General features: G+C 40.4%; 1 protein-coding gene across 1 annotated transcript in view; it reads right to left on the reverse strand.

Moving 5' to 3' along the window:
- PEPD (peptidase D) overlaps nucleotides 1-15,336 on the reverse strand; it is a gene marked incomplete at its 5' end in the record, with an annotated part of 129,754 nt that overhangs the window by 18,091 nt on the left and 96,327 nt on the right. Inside the window, one exon of the mRNA XM_015639564.2 lies at nucleotides 832-1,016. Coding sequence (XP_015495050.2) covers nucleotides 832-1,016 — 185 coding nt within the window. The remainder of the gene's footprint in view (nucleotides 1-831; nucleotides 1,017-15,336) is intronic.

Genomic DNA, 15,336 nt, shown 5'->3' on the forward strand with positions numbered 1-15,336 from the left:
CAAACACAATCCTTCTGAAATCTTTCTGAAGCTGCTGTAAACCTTCTTTATTCAAACCTTGAGTACAATTCCCCATAGAGATTTTATTCTTTTATCATTTTTCATTGCATATTCATTTATCATTGCAGACCGACTGCTGTTAATTGGTTACAGAATTTTACCTGTTCTGCTTTCAGATCATAGTCACAGATCAGCAAATTAATTCAAGGAAGAAGACAATCACTCTGTGTTTTCTGCAGAAACTCAGAATACAAGAGGATATGCTTTCACATTTGCAAAGACTGGGAGATTTGATGGTGTTTCTCCTTTCTGCTCTCACTCCTGGACAGTACCTCCACACCAGTGCCCATGCTGACACTGGGCATCACAGACAGGGCTCTGAGCCAGCTTGCTTCCATGTGACACAGGATTTACTGCCCAGGTTCAGCAGGGGGCTCCTGCAGCTGCCTCACATCTGGAATGGAGCAGGTGAAGCTTGCCAGTATAGGGCCCAGGTAGACTGAGATGCTCTGCCACAGCACAGGGCACTTGGGTGTGTCAGAGCAGTGACTCACAGAGGAACACAGTGTGTAGAACAAATTGAACAGATTAAGAATGCCCAAAGAGCACCATCAGTTGAGTTCTTCCCATAAATAATTCATGTTTCAATGAACAAATAGATTTTTTTAGAGTAAACTGCATAAAATACCACATTTACAAAAGAGACACTTAAATGCACATCTGCTCTACCTCTGAGGAGATACAACTGGGTAACACACACAAAGTCTGAGCAATGCTGGTTGAACTGAGGGGGTTAATCTGCAGGGGAGTTGAGAAAGGACTAACACTAACCTCTGGGTAGCCTCCAACATCATGCACATCGATTCCAAGTAGATGTCCAAGTCCGTGTGGCATAAATATTGCACCCAGATGAACCTTCACCATGTCATCCACATTGCCTTTCAGAATGCCAATTCTAGTCAGCTCCTCCAGATGGACTCTGTCAGCCAGACGGTGCATATCAGGCCAGGAGACCCCTGAGAGAGCACAAACAGGCAGCTCAGTTAACTATTGCTACAAGGTTTTTAACAGCAACTCCCAAAAAACAGATGTAACACATGTGCCCTTTGTTTATATCAAAAAAACAAAGGTGGAAAGAGCAACTACATTTTCACAAAAACGCTTTAAACAAGACAAAACTATTTTAACGTGTCTGTGAAGTCCAGAAAACTACAAACAAGAGAAACAGCAGCACTTTATAATCCAGACCCAGATGAAAAGGTGTAAATAGATGTATCTAAGCAAGCCCACACAGATGTAAATGCATCAGTGAGTCTCCTGTAAGAATGGCAGCTGTAGATTGCAGTTATTTAAAATGCAGACCATAGAACAAAAAAATAAGATAAAATCCTATTATTTTCAAGAATGATCATACCCATTTAGAACATCTGACATGGACACTGCTTTTCTACGTACATTGAAGATTTAAAGCTCACATCTTTCTGGCAAAGACACTCTCCAGAAATTAATGATTCCCTTGTGTTAATGGGCTGTGTAAAACACAACTCCTCTAATACATGTACTGAAACAGCATTACAAAATACTGTTGTTTGACTAGAGACAGAGTGCCAGGATACATTAGGTTGCTATTATTTTGGTATAGGATACAATTTTGTTTGACAAACTGCTGGGGAGAGGAGGGAGGAAGAAAGCAGCTCTTTTGTTAGTAACAAAGTACTGTCCTAATTAGTTCACCATGGCATTGAGTCATCATCAACAGAGCAGCAGTTGCAGAGTCAAGACAACTAGGGCTAAGGTACAGCTGAAGAATATTTTCCTTGTTCAATTCTGGCATGATTAAACAAATAAGAAATGAGTGATTTTTAAGGCCAAACTCCCACCAAGTTCTGTTTGCTTTAATCCAGTTAAACATGCAGCTCTAGGGTCTTGTGAACATAAATGTCATATCTTAATTACATTATCACTTTTTGCTGAAAGTACTGAGGCTTCAAAGACCGAAATAAAACCATCCTATGGGAGTGCTTGGATAAAGCACTCAGCTGACTTTTATGGCTCTGATCTAAAGATGAGAATCAAAGTGAGCAGCAAGTGGCTGCTGTTCTGTGCATCCTCTCCCAAACCAATGCACCTTTACCCTCCCATCAGCCCTGGGGAACAGCTGGGTGTGTAATCAATGAGCTCAGATCAATCAGATCCCATCAGATCAGCCAGGGATCCATCCTGCAGCCTGCTGCACACAGCTTCTGCTGCCAAGCAAGGCCACAAGGCAGGGGACAGGCACAGAGAAACCCTCAGCTGCTGCTTCCTCACAAAACCAAGTGAGTGTTGCTCACCCACACAGTGTGTGCAGTCTTCCTGCTCAAAATGTGCTGCTTTTATGGTTGCCCTACTTTAAAAAGGAATTTAGATTTTTCATTCAATATGAACCAATACAACTATAACCAGCTGTTCTTTAACAACTGTTCAATGTATTCTATGATTATTTATCTTTCTGAATATTGATTGTATTGCAATTTTCAGTTCTCTAGCTTCACTTGTGTTTCACAGCTCTCTCACATTAGGATCCACTCTATTGAATGATAAATTGGAATCACTATAATCCATCACATCAATATTATACATATCACACTAAAAGTATTACTGAGCCACAGTTGCTTTCCTGTTTATTTTATAATTGTGGGAATAGAGCATTTCTAAGTTGAGGTTCAGCTTTTGCAGTTTGCAGCTAACTCCAACTGCTCTAAAAGTCTTCAATCCCCTCTCTGAGGTCACTCAATGTTCTTTCAAGATCTCTCCCACGATTTCTTAGCTGAGTATTACTACATGTCACCTATTTTCACCTCCATAACTGCAGAGCCACACGTAACAACATCTGACCCTGCTCAGCTGTTTGAAGCCTCACCCTCTCTTGTTAAAAATGAAGGTCAGAACTCCATGGCTGGAAGACAAAACAGCCATATCCTGGATGCTCTGGATCAAGCTGAGCTGTCAGAGAAGTGGAGCTGAGGTGTCTGTTGCAAAGGGGAGCTCAGCTTCCCTCTGCAGCTCTGCTGGTCTCAATCCAAACCCACAGACTCCACTTAAAGACACACAGTCACCTTTATCAAACTGAGGAAGAGACACAAAAAGAGATACAAATATCAAACTGATCAGAAATAAAAACACCAAAACCATAAACCCATTTGTCTGCAGAAGTTTAACAGAGCAAATGAATGACACTATTGCCCTAACTGAAAAGACTGCTATGGTTGTAAATCCTGAGTGTTTCTAGGCACTGAAATCCATTAGAACTTCTTCCCTCGTCCCTATCTTTTTATTTATCTCTCATTGACTTGAAGTACAACTACTTCTCCTCTTCTTCTCCCCCATACTCTTAATTCCCTGTCTGTTTTGGTTTTTACTCATCTTATCTGTTTCATTAGAGACTGAGGACAAGAAAAAGCTCTACTGTGAAATAAATAATGAGGCTGGATGGAAAATCTGCAGCTTTGGGCTCTCTTGGAGCTAGGGTGGTGCTTCAGAGAGAGCTCAGCAAAATGACTCTGGATCACTCTTTTATCATCTAGCCAGTGCCACAAGCTTTGCTAGAGATATGAAATATTCAGCTCCACTTCTCTCCCACTGCAGACAGCACTGGGGCAGCTCTGGGCAGAGGGAAATTAAACTTCTGCTGGAAGGCACCCTGCTAAATAATACAAATCTTGGTTTACAAATAAATAGGTATTCAAATAGTCTTAATTAAAAAGCAAAGGGTTTATAGATAGATTGCACTTTCTATTCTATTGTCTGGCTTCATGGTTTATTATGACTATGGGGTGGTGGCCAGCCCTCTCCAAGGCACTTAACCTACAAGCCCTGGATAAAACACTCATATACAGACTATTACTTGAGTGCTAAGACAAAATAGGAAGATATTTTGAGCTGACTAGAGACAGTGAATTAAGTGGAGTGATTTTTCTGGTCTTCACTTACAAAATGGTGATATCTTTGTCTTGTTTGATATGAGAGGATTCCCATCATGCTAGGAATAAACTTCAATAATAAGGTTCAAACAGATTGCTACCTATTTAACAGGTAATTTTACAAAGAAAGAGGATCTAAATGCAAATCTTCAAACATTTCCCACCACTCTTTTAATATTAAAAACATTAATTCTGTGAAGAGAAAAAATTCTACAGTACTGAGACAACAACTTAAAAGTATACAAAAAATTCCACTGAAGAAAAGAACAACTGTAGTTCAAGGAAGATGTCTTTGTCCATTTTATACATAAGTATATTCATATGCTATAAACATTTATTATAAACAAATATATGATCCTTTAAAGTTATTTTAAAACTAAAATGGTATTAGTTTGATCTGGCAATTGAAATCTTTGTAATCCAATGGTCTGTGCAAGGCCAGCTGTCTCTGGGACTGAGTGGCATGCCTGCACTCAAGTGTCATTTAGATAACTAGTAAGTATATTTAAAAAGTAGAAGTCCTTAAATTCTGTTAACCTAATTTTCCTTTGTAGATACTGAACTTCCAATAATTGCAAAAAGCAGAGAAAGGAGGAAAAAATAAATATCAAATTTGACAGTTTCATCAAGCTGACAACTTGGTAAGAAGCCATGAACAGAACTTTTTGGAATTTTCACATGATGTGCAACTCAGCAATCTGGAAATGGCACAAGGACCTGCAGTGGGAATATGTTCAAGGGCAGAGGTGTCCATACTCTGCTCAGATGTCTGAGCACACATCTAAGCATGGATAGCTTTAGCATGGTAAAAAAACAATAACAAAGCAGAGGCTGTGGGCAGCCAGGGAACAATGTGCCCAACAGATTGCAGACTTGCAGATGTGAAGAAAAACTGGCTAAACAGTGCCAAGTGAACAACATTTTGTAAAAAGAGTCCTTAATTCATGGAGGCTCCTTCATGTTCAGGCACTTCAGCTTTGGATTATTGGGGGTCCAGAGACCTCTGTGCCCTGCTGCAAGCTGACAGGAGAAATCAAACACCAGATCAGCACTCTGGTAAGGAGAAAGAGCTGAAAACCAACCAAACCCCACACACAACAACTCTACCATGGGGAGTTTCTTCAGTGGCTGCTCTGCAACATGGGCTGGCACTGACCTCCCTCCAACCACTCACTAGGCTGTTCTACTCATGTAATATTCAGGACTATTATTTTTAAGCTTTGGTGAAGTTTATCATAGTTGCAGACGTGCTTTTTTTTGTGTAAGAACTTTTATGATAGTTGCAGACGTGCTTTTTGTGTAGAAAGGTTAGTTCTGTTATTATCTTTAAGCCAATTTATAAACCAATTACAGTCTAGTGACAGATGAGGTTTAAAAAGTCAGATTGGAGGGTCCTTGGACTTTGACAGCTTGTACCAAAATGAGTCTGTACTCAGGAAAATCTGCTGATGAGGTGTCTGCTCCCTTCTTAATTCTCTGCAAAATGAGATCCAGGGTAACACAGGTCACAGGCAGTGCCTGGCTCCCCAGGAAAGCTCAGCTCCCAAGGCTCATTAGGCTGTGATTTGTTACCTGCCTTGCAGCATGTGCTTAGGAGAGAGGCCAGGTCAAAACCCACCTTTTACAGCAACCAAAGCACCTGAGATTCCTTGAGACACAGAGTGAATGAACCACAGCAGCAACCAGATACTGGAGATGTCCAACAATGAAATAAAACAGATTAATTAAACAACAGAAAATGAGGGAGGTTATTGGTTTTCAGACACCATGAGAACAGGACAGTGGAGATTTGTAAATGTCTGAGGTACCACTTAAAAATGGCAAATAAGTGCATTACATTTGCCAGAGGTTTTTTTTTAAAGGCATCCTCATAAAGCTAAACATTATCTGATACTCTTAGATATTACTGTGAAAATAAAAAGATAAAATTAATATTGTTTTACTTCCTTGAAAATACTTCCTCTCTGCTATCTCTTTGCCAAACCCCACAAAATTTCAGATAAAACACCAGGTTCAAGGACTCTGGAACATCATATAAGGATCTCTGCAATAATGTGTGACCTCTTTGATCACACCAATGGAGGAGATTTTTGCTCCCTCTTTGTCCCCTCACCCCAAAAAGAAAGAAATGCTTCTAGTGAAACCAGAAATCAAAAGCATTCCTATCTTTTGATGAATATACCATAAATTTTTAAACAGTAGAATTAAAGAGACGAGTTGCTATAACACATCACACCATAAACTGTTCCTCAGTTGCTCTTAACTCACTGGTACTTTTATCCCAGTGATTATTATCTGAAGTTTTATTAGAAGCCATTTGAGAACATAAAGTAGAAACAGCACACAAAAGTAATTTAGAATTACTGTGTGGTATTTAGCCATTTTGGTCAGAAACACTAAGGCTCTGAAAAGGCCTAGCAGGATTTTTTTGGCCACTACTTAGGGTACTTTGTGGTTGTAATGTGACAATGATTAAACCACAAATGATTTAACAGGTTTTTTGTTGTTGTTGTTGTTGTTGGGTGGGGGCTTTTTGCCAACAGAGATGTCACAATCTTACTAAAAAAAAAATGAGCATGGCAAGGTTGTAGTAACTTCTCCCCAAATTGTGCTAAGGTTAAGTTACATTTAATTTCCAAGTGTCCACAGACAAGGGCAAAAGGCCCAATGTCCCCTGGCAGTGCCACTGAAATGCAGACAGAGCACACAATCCCAGGCCAGCCAGCAGCCCATTGGAACAGATTAAAATCTGCCAACTGGCACAGACCATATCAGACATAAAACAATAGCTCTTTAGAAATTCCAATCAGAGCCAGTTTAAAAAACAAACCAAAGCATAATTTAAATACTGAAACAAATTCTCTTTCCCCTCTTCATTTGGATGCTAGAGAAAGAGCTGTCATATGAGTGATTTTCATGCTTTATTTCCAGCCCACTACACCAAATATTCAGTGGTTGCTCTGGTTTTGAACTTGGTGTATTGCAGCACCAGGTAAAGCAACTCTGCCATGGGGCAAACCCCTGAATTCTGCACTTTAACAATGTTGGGGAAGCTGTTCAAAGCTGCATTTACTGTGCAGATGAGCCCATGGCTCATGGGGTGAGCATTAGATGGTACCTGGGTGCACAGCTGAGAGATGCAGTGCAGGTGAGAGGAGCCTGTGAACTTTCCCAGCCCAAAAGGGAACCAGACAGAATTTGCTGCTGTGTCACATCTGCAAATACCCACAGTTCTGACTGCAGGGATTACTAGACCTGACCCTGCCCTGTGCCACAGCTCCAGACCAGGATGGACTCCTTCAACATCCCTTTCTTCCCCAGAAAGATGCACCTGCCTTACAGGGATGGGAGTTACTGGAGGGAAGTAGAGATTGATCCTCATCATCTCTGAAATTTGGGCTTCTTCAAAAGGCTGAACAGCATTGTGCTGTTCAGCTGTACTGTGAAATTCCTTTGCACCAGTAGGATGGAGGCTTTCAGCAGTGACTCCATCCTCCCAGTTATAAACCCTGCACAGGATGAGCTGTCACTCATCAGAAGCAATGTCAGGACAACATTCTGCCATGCAGAAACATTAAGAAAATCAATACAAACAGATGCAGATGTGGAGCAAGGGGAGGGATTTTTTCCATGACTGGATGCAGCACTGGTATTGAGCAGTGCTGGCAGGCACTATGGATTTTACAGCATGTTCCTTCCACAAGAGGTGTATGCTGAAGAAGGAAAAAGGCAGATTGACAGGGTGAAGGAAGTGCTTGGATGGAGTGACTGTGGTGTGGAAACTTATCAATCTTTGAAGCTCAGAAAAGGCTCTGTTTAGATAAGACTCAGGCCAAACAGCACAATTTCTGTCTAGCAGGTTTGCACTCTGACAGCTACAGCTGATGCAGTGGCGAGATTGAAGGACTTGTGAACTTTACACTGCAACTCAAATTACAATGTATAGCAAGCACAATTCCTGAACACTGCCAGAAAATCAGTGCAGGTACTAAAAGTCAGACAAGGCACAGGCAGCTTATTCCCCAAAAGTCACTATTAAAACCAGAATTGTACAATGTTACAATATACAGTGAACTACAATTAGGAAAAAAAGGATAAAAAAAGGCCTTAAACCAAAATTTCTATATTCAATACAGAAAGGCTAAAAAAACCTGCAGCCAATTTAGGTTGAGTCTGTAAAGACATCTAAATGTATATGCTTGTGGAAGACATACCTTTGAAGAATCCCTGAAAGCAGTGACAATATCTACATATTAAGCTGTGCTGGAAAGCTGCAGGTTTGCCCCTGAACCATGGCAGCTCCTGCAGACTCTGCTCAGGTATCTTGAGATGAGAGTTTTAACTGTTTTAAATGCCTGGTTTTATACCCTTGGGAGTAACCCAGCATTATTTTAGGCCTCTGAAGGCTGCAGTGGTCCCTGTCTGTGGGGCAGCTCCTGTCCAAAGCAGAGGAGCAGCTCCCAGGTCTGCAGCAGAGACCTGGCATTTCAGCAGATTGCTGCTTCCACAGAGGGTCTGCAGATCTGCTGAAGCTGGCAGAAAATATTCCCTTTTCTTTCACCTCTTGCCATGGGTTACTGCTGTGCTGCACAAGGTTAGGTTACGTGACCAGCAATGAGAGCTGCAGCAATCAATCATACCATTTTTATTTATATTTTGAAAGAATAAAGAATTTCAGATTGATTGACAGTATTGTCTATGCATCCTTTAGTGCCTTCTGCTTTTATTTCCCAAGTAGTAGCATTGCCTGAACCATTTTTACTGACGAAAGCAGAATTAAAGCACCCCAGAAAGCTGGACTGCCTTTGCTGGGTCCATCTCAGACAGTCAGTGTTCAACTTCTGTTCAATTTTTTTGTTTGTTCATTAATTAATGAACAATTAATGAAGCAAAAATGTACAGCCAACTCCATTCAATAGAGAAGAGAGAGCAGATTACAAAATAGCTTTTAAAAATATACATTGACAAGATTTACTTTCCAATCTGCCTTTCAATACAGTAACACATTCTGAGCTGCAAGGAGGGAAAAATAATACTGCAATGCCATTCAGCAAGATTTGTGAATATCAAATATTGGTTACAACATGCCCTAAAAGCATTTGCTCTTCAGAGGAACTGGAATAAAATCTTCAACTTCTGTCATTAATATTTTATTGCTGAGAAAAATTGTTTTGCTGCAGATATTACAGCAGATTTATAATGATCAGCAGTGCTTTGACTAAAATATGACAATCTGGACGGGAAAAATTCATATGGGCATCTTGAAATTATACAAACTGTAAACCAGATTGCACTCTCATACCCTTCCCTGTTGTGCTATTGTCAAAAATTCCAGTTTACAGTCCAGTTTCTTTTTAAAAATTCACCAAAATCAGCTACTGCTTTTATACAGCACAACAGAGAAGCAGGACCACATGGTGGTCCACTAAGCACAACTCTGCACTACACAAAATAAAACTCAAAATTATTTCCATGCAAAAAAACACCCACTGCATGTGAATAAGAACCTTCTACCTGTGAGGATAAATATTAGTAACAGTTACAGTTATTTTCTTTAGGTATAATGGATTTCAATCCTAGTTGGATACAGTGACAATTACTCTAAAGCAGTATTAGAAACCAAAAATAAATCTGAATTGTAAAGAAGTTAGAGAACTGTTGTGGACAAAAAGGAGCAGTAATCTGTGAAGCTGCAAATTTTGAATTTGCATATGTTGCCAAGTACAACTCTGCTCAACTTAATAACAGAAACACCTGCTGGTAAAATGATCTGCTATGCCAAATATATACCCTAGCTATTAGTTTTCATTAAACTGTTTTTATTAAACAGTTCTTTAATTATTTTCATCTTTGGTTTAAGCTGGATTCTCCACTATTCTTTCTTTAGAGGCCTTTCACTAGAAAATAGAACAGGGAAACATACCACTGCTTTGAATTCAAATCACAGTATTTTTTGTTGTCTAAATAGGTTATTTATGGAACTGGTAGTGGGTCACTAAACTTATTTCCCCTTGCCAGTCTCACTGAAAGAATTGTGCCTCAGTATTTAGGTACCAAAGGAGGCCACACCATCCAAAATCTACATCCTGCTGTACTGAAATACAGATAATTCACCCTGTAAAGTCCCTGGCCTGACCCCTCTACCCCCACCAGCTTTACTGCTTCAATCCTTTAGCATCAGAAAGGAGGCAAAACACTAGAAAATAAAGTGGCTTCTTTGCTTTGTCCTTCTACTTCACATTTCTCGGTTGTAGATGGAAAACTAGCTAAGACAACCCCTCCAGTGCAAAGTTAGGAAGTTACACCAATAAAAAAAACCTGAGGAAATCAGGAGAAAAGCACAAAAAGTGGCCAGAGTTTCACAGAACAGCTCAACCCTTGTGCAGTTACAGCTGCCCACGGGACAAAGCCCACATGGGATTAGCTCTGTTCTGCATCCTGCACCTACAAACACACAAATATTCTCTTTAGCAAGGGGAAAGCAGGAGTGGCTGACACTCCCAAGGATTGTTTCTCCTGTCTTCAAAGTATAGTCCTCAAGTCAGACCTACAGAAGGGGTCCTCTCTGAATTATTATTATTATACAATTTGTATCTCAAATTGTTCATTTCAAAATTGTCTGAACATGACAAAGAAATGCCAGAGTAGAAGGGTTGCTCCTACCATTAGAGAAATGGTATTTCTCCTATTCTCAAATTCACAAAATGCCAGACCTGACCCAGTGAGGCACCTGGAGCAAAGACAGAGGAGGGAGCATCAGCTACAGAAATTTCTGAGCCAGACACTGCTGGCCTGGGCTCTCTGGCTGCTCCAGCCTGCTCCCCTTGGCCTCTCCACCTCAAAACACCCAAGTCTTTTGAGAACTTACTTACTTCTTTCTATTTATTTAGCATCTAAAGCAAAAGGATACCCATTTTTTGTAGGCTCTGAGGATCAGCTGGTATCTACGTGATTTATAAAAGGATCTTTTATTTCCTTAGCATGTAGGTCTACTGCTTTGCCTGAAATTTTTTTGACTGTACTTGAAGTGTACTTGACTGCACTTGCTTGGTCAAGGATTGTATGGCAATCCTGGCATCAATGAGGTCTGCAAAGTCTGATCTTTGATCCTGGAATTTAAGGATTTAAGATCTTAAAGAACCCACATCTTTAAGTGAAACTGGATTTCTGGGAAAACCATACACAAGGAACCTTCCAGCCCTGAGATGGAGAAACCTCCATCTTGTGTTATCAGACATGTTAGCCCGGGGACTGAGATTTCCTTCAAGACCTTCCTCAAAAGCATTTATTGGAAAAGCAAAGCCTGAAAGCCAGAGGCAAGGCAAAACTCGCTGTCTTGGATAGCAAAATGCAGAACTTTGGGATATGCATATTAGATGAGCTCCAACTTGAAAAATGCAGAGATACAAATTCTATAGGGAAACCCTGTGGTAATGTCAGTATCCCAAGGAGGAATTCACACTGCACATAAACTGATGTGATGAACAACAACTTCTGTGCATATTTGGAACTAATTTTTATTTTTCATTTTATTGAAACAAACAAACATCAATCAGCAAATATTCCCAGCTGCATAGCTAATGTCTGAATGCAATTTTGATTCAGTGGGGACTCTGTATACACAAGTTTTCAAATAATAAAAATGTAGAGATAGGGACTTGAGTGGCTGCCAACCCAGCCTTACTCAACTGTTCCTTGGGAGCAGTTTGCTAGACAAGGAGATCTTTTTTGAAACTGGAATTTAGGACAATAAACCTTACAGAAGGAGGTGCTTTAATTCCTTCTTCCTTGCACCCCACATATTAATGTATATAGCTGAAAAGATTGAAAAAAAGATTTTTTAAACATAGATTTTGCAGTAGTACCAGGCATGATAAGCACAACCAGCTCCCTTCCTTCCCCTTCTGTGATTTTCCATTAGTCTAGAGAGAAGACAGAGAGCAATTCTTGGAGGTCCCAGGATGCAATTGCAAAAGGATGAAGATGGAAAGTATGTGATTGCTCCAATATTTAGCTCATTAATCTTAAAGACTCTGTTTATGCTCTAGTGCATTAATGCAAACTAGTTCTAATTGCAAAGCTGAGATAGGCACGCTTCCTTTTTAGTTCTTCTCAACACAGTAGCAACTTAATATATTTCAGAAACTTCAATGTTTCTATAAACAGAAACTTTCTATATGTAGCAACCATATTGTCCTCATCGACTAGGAATTATAGAACTGAAATTATTAATAAATAATTTCTAAATGCTCTAAATGCTTAAGATAAAAACCTGAACAATAAATAGCAGAAATCACCTGAGAGGCTGCAGGTGGTATAAATACACAGTCATTTGCTGAAGGATAAAAGAGAAGCCACCCCACAGAAACCTTCCCAACATTATTAGATGTAACACCTTGGCCCAAGAAGCATTCCAATGCTGGAATGATTGCACTTGGCACAGACACACTGCAGCATCACCTGCCCTGGGCAGAGCCACAGCTGAGGGCACGGGCACTGATCCTCACCAGCATCTCCCTGGCCTCCACCACTGGCACTTCCATGTGCATGGTTCACAACACAGCTTTGGGTTAGGGGGGATACCAGCAGGGTACCAAGGCCTGGCTCAGAGTAGGTTTAACTTCAAAGTTAGATCATGATTCTTCAACAAATTGTTTTCTTGAGGTTGGAGAGAGGGACTTACAGCAAAACAAATTATTTCACACTTTTTTTTTCAAATAGATTGATATTAATTCCAAAGAGCAGACAATAGTGTTCTCCCAGGTGTAACTAGTGACAAATGATGGATAACAAAGCTAACACATTGACACTGGATCTAACTTCTGCAACTAAGATAAAGAATGGACAGAGGCAGGTTTGGGAACCATGCACAGGTGCCCTTTCCAATGCTTCAGATCTCTCCACTATCAACAGACATGCCCAACTTGCTCACAAAAGACTAATCTGCTCCTGCAGTTCAGGCTTTCAATGCTGCCAAGAGAGGAGCCCACTGGAGGTGCTACAGGTGTGAGAGCTGAGATCTGGCACCCTGCCCTTCACCACTGCACTCTGCAGCCTCGTGCCTACTGAAGGTGTGCTACACAATACCTTTTTTTTCCACCACAGTTTGCTTTTTTTAAGCCTGGGCAATTATGGGGGCGGGGGAGAGCTGCACTAAAAGCAGTAATTTTATGGTTATAGCATCAAGGACTCCAGAGTTGAGCAATATCAAGTGACATGTGTGAGCTTTGCTTGGACCCTTGGTGCTGACGTGTTTCGGTTCAGTCCTTTAGTGACATGAACATCTGCTTCTTTACACAGGATTTCAGTAGTACCTAGGCCTTTTTGATGCTGCTGCTCATTCCAGTCCTGCAGTAAAATCTTGAAAAATGTAAAAAAATTTCCAATGACACTCACCAAAGGAACAGGGCTATGTTTTGCAATGTTAAATGCTGGCTAAAGGACAGAAGACCTCATGCAAGCAAGAGTGCAACATCCATTCATGTGTTACTACAGACATGGAGGGGAGCCTCAGAAGAACCAGTGGAAAAGATTCCACCACCCCAAGCAAAGCTTGCCACCAACTGCAAGATGCAAATCCACAGCAAGCTCCAAGTTCATTTACTTCTAGGGCTACCCAGTTTCCAGAAGACTCCAACCTCCAAGACAAGCACAGCTCCTGATAAACCACTGAAGATTTCTGTTCATTATATAACTCCTCTTCCATCTGTTACAAAAGTTGAAAACAGCAAGAAAAAACCCAAGGGACTTCACAAGCAGGCAAGCATGGCAAATGCACCTAAAAGTTGCCTCTGGTAATCAGCAACCTTTCTTGCACCAGAGTCAGGTTCCCAGCAGGATGTTAAACAACTTGCTTCAAACACAGGGTTTTTTAAAAATTTATTTTACATTTCTTCATTAACTATTTTCTTTCATTTTACCAGAGTTTGGCTTGACAATCTGGAGTGTAATTTACAGAAAGGCTGGGCACTCAACAGCTGTAACAGAGGTAACAGCTGGGGCTTGAGCAAGAGCAATGTTCAACTCTTAAAAAAGTCTGATGATTTTCCATCTTGGAATCCCAAATAGCTTTTACATTAACTTCTCTGGCTCCTGCCTGCACAAGGGGGACTGCTGCACACTTGCACAGCATTAAGATGCAGTGCAAGCAAACTTACCTGTCTGCCCAGCACCTGTGAACTGTTATGATGAGCACTCTGAGAAAAACTGGTGAGGATGTTGATAATTTTGGATTCTGAGCAGGTTTTGAACAGTAGGCAAAAACAGCTCCAGGCCATGCACAGAACAAAAGGTTAAACTAAATTACTGAATAGCTGCTCATTAGTTCAGCTCTTGCTGTTCTATGTGTGGTGTGAAGACAGCAGAGTGAGAAACAATGAATTTATCTACAGGAACATTTAATTCCAATCATCCTGGAAGGAGAAATCTCTTAGCTGTCCCCACTTACAGTGTTTTTGTTTACACAGTGGAATTTTGAAGTGCAGGAATTGAATTAATTTCAGATGAAAGTAAACTGGGAGATGTGCTCCAGGACTGCACTTAGTGTGCCTCAACCTTTGGCAAGTCCAATGAGATTAAAAAGAATGCAGAAGTGAGACAAATTAGGACACTAACTTCTGGAATACTCTGAGACATGTGGCTTTACAATTTTTTAACTATTCTTTCTGTGTAGCATACCTCTGTAAAGCAAATTGTTTCTCAAATCACTGTTCTGAGAAAGAAACAGATGATGCCTCAGCCACTGAAGGAAATGAAAGTGTCAATATTCTGCACATCTGCCCCTGTATTTTAGTTCTGTGGAAGAGGAAATTTAATGCAGATGGACTATTAAGAATATCCCCTAAGTAGGAATGCAACATTCTTCTCTGAAATCCTGGATCACAGGCCTGACTTTGTAGGAAAGACAATCAGCCCACTGCCACAGTAGGGCACTTTTTTGACTTTCCCTTCAGTGACAAGCATCGCTGTCTTCATCAGTGCTCCATGTTCAGTGGTTTCAAAACTGCTGCTTATGCAAGACTGAGTAAGTCTTCCTCCCCTTTTATTTTAAACAGATTTTATTTGTGGCAGAAGTTGTGACAACTGCACTGAACTTGGGCTGTAATCCCACAGAGAGTGTTTCTTAACTTTCAGAATATATTATTTGCCTTGCAGAAGGAATTCTGCTCTTGGAAATGTAAGGTAAGGAGACCCATATATGTGATTAGAGCTGCTTGCACATTCAGACCATGCACAGAATAGAGTCAGATGAATGCTTCTCTATAATGAAATACAATGTTTTGGAGTATTTTTAAAATTACAGCAACTGCTTGTACATAGAAATATAAACAGAATGTATTAGGAGGTTTATTATCTCTCAGAAATTACCTGCACT

The sequence above is a fragment of the Parus major genome, chromosome 11, assembly GCF_001522545.3.
Source record: "Parus major isolate Abel chromosome 11, Parus_major1.1, whole genome shotgun sequence".
Lineage (NCBI taxonomy): Eukaryota > Metazoa > Chordata > Aves > Passeriformes > Paridae > Parus > Parus major.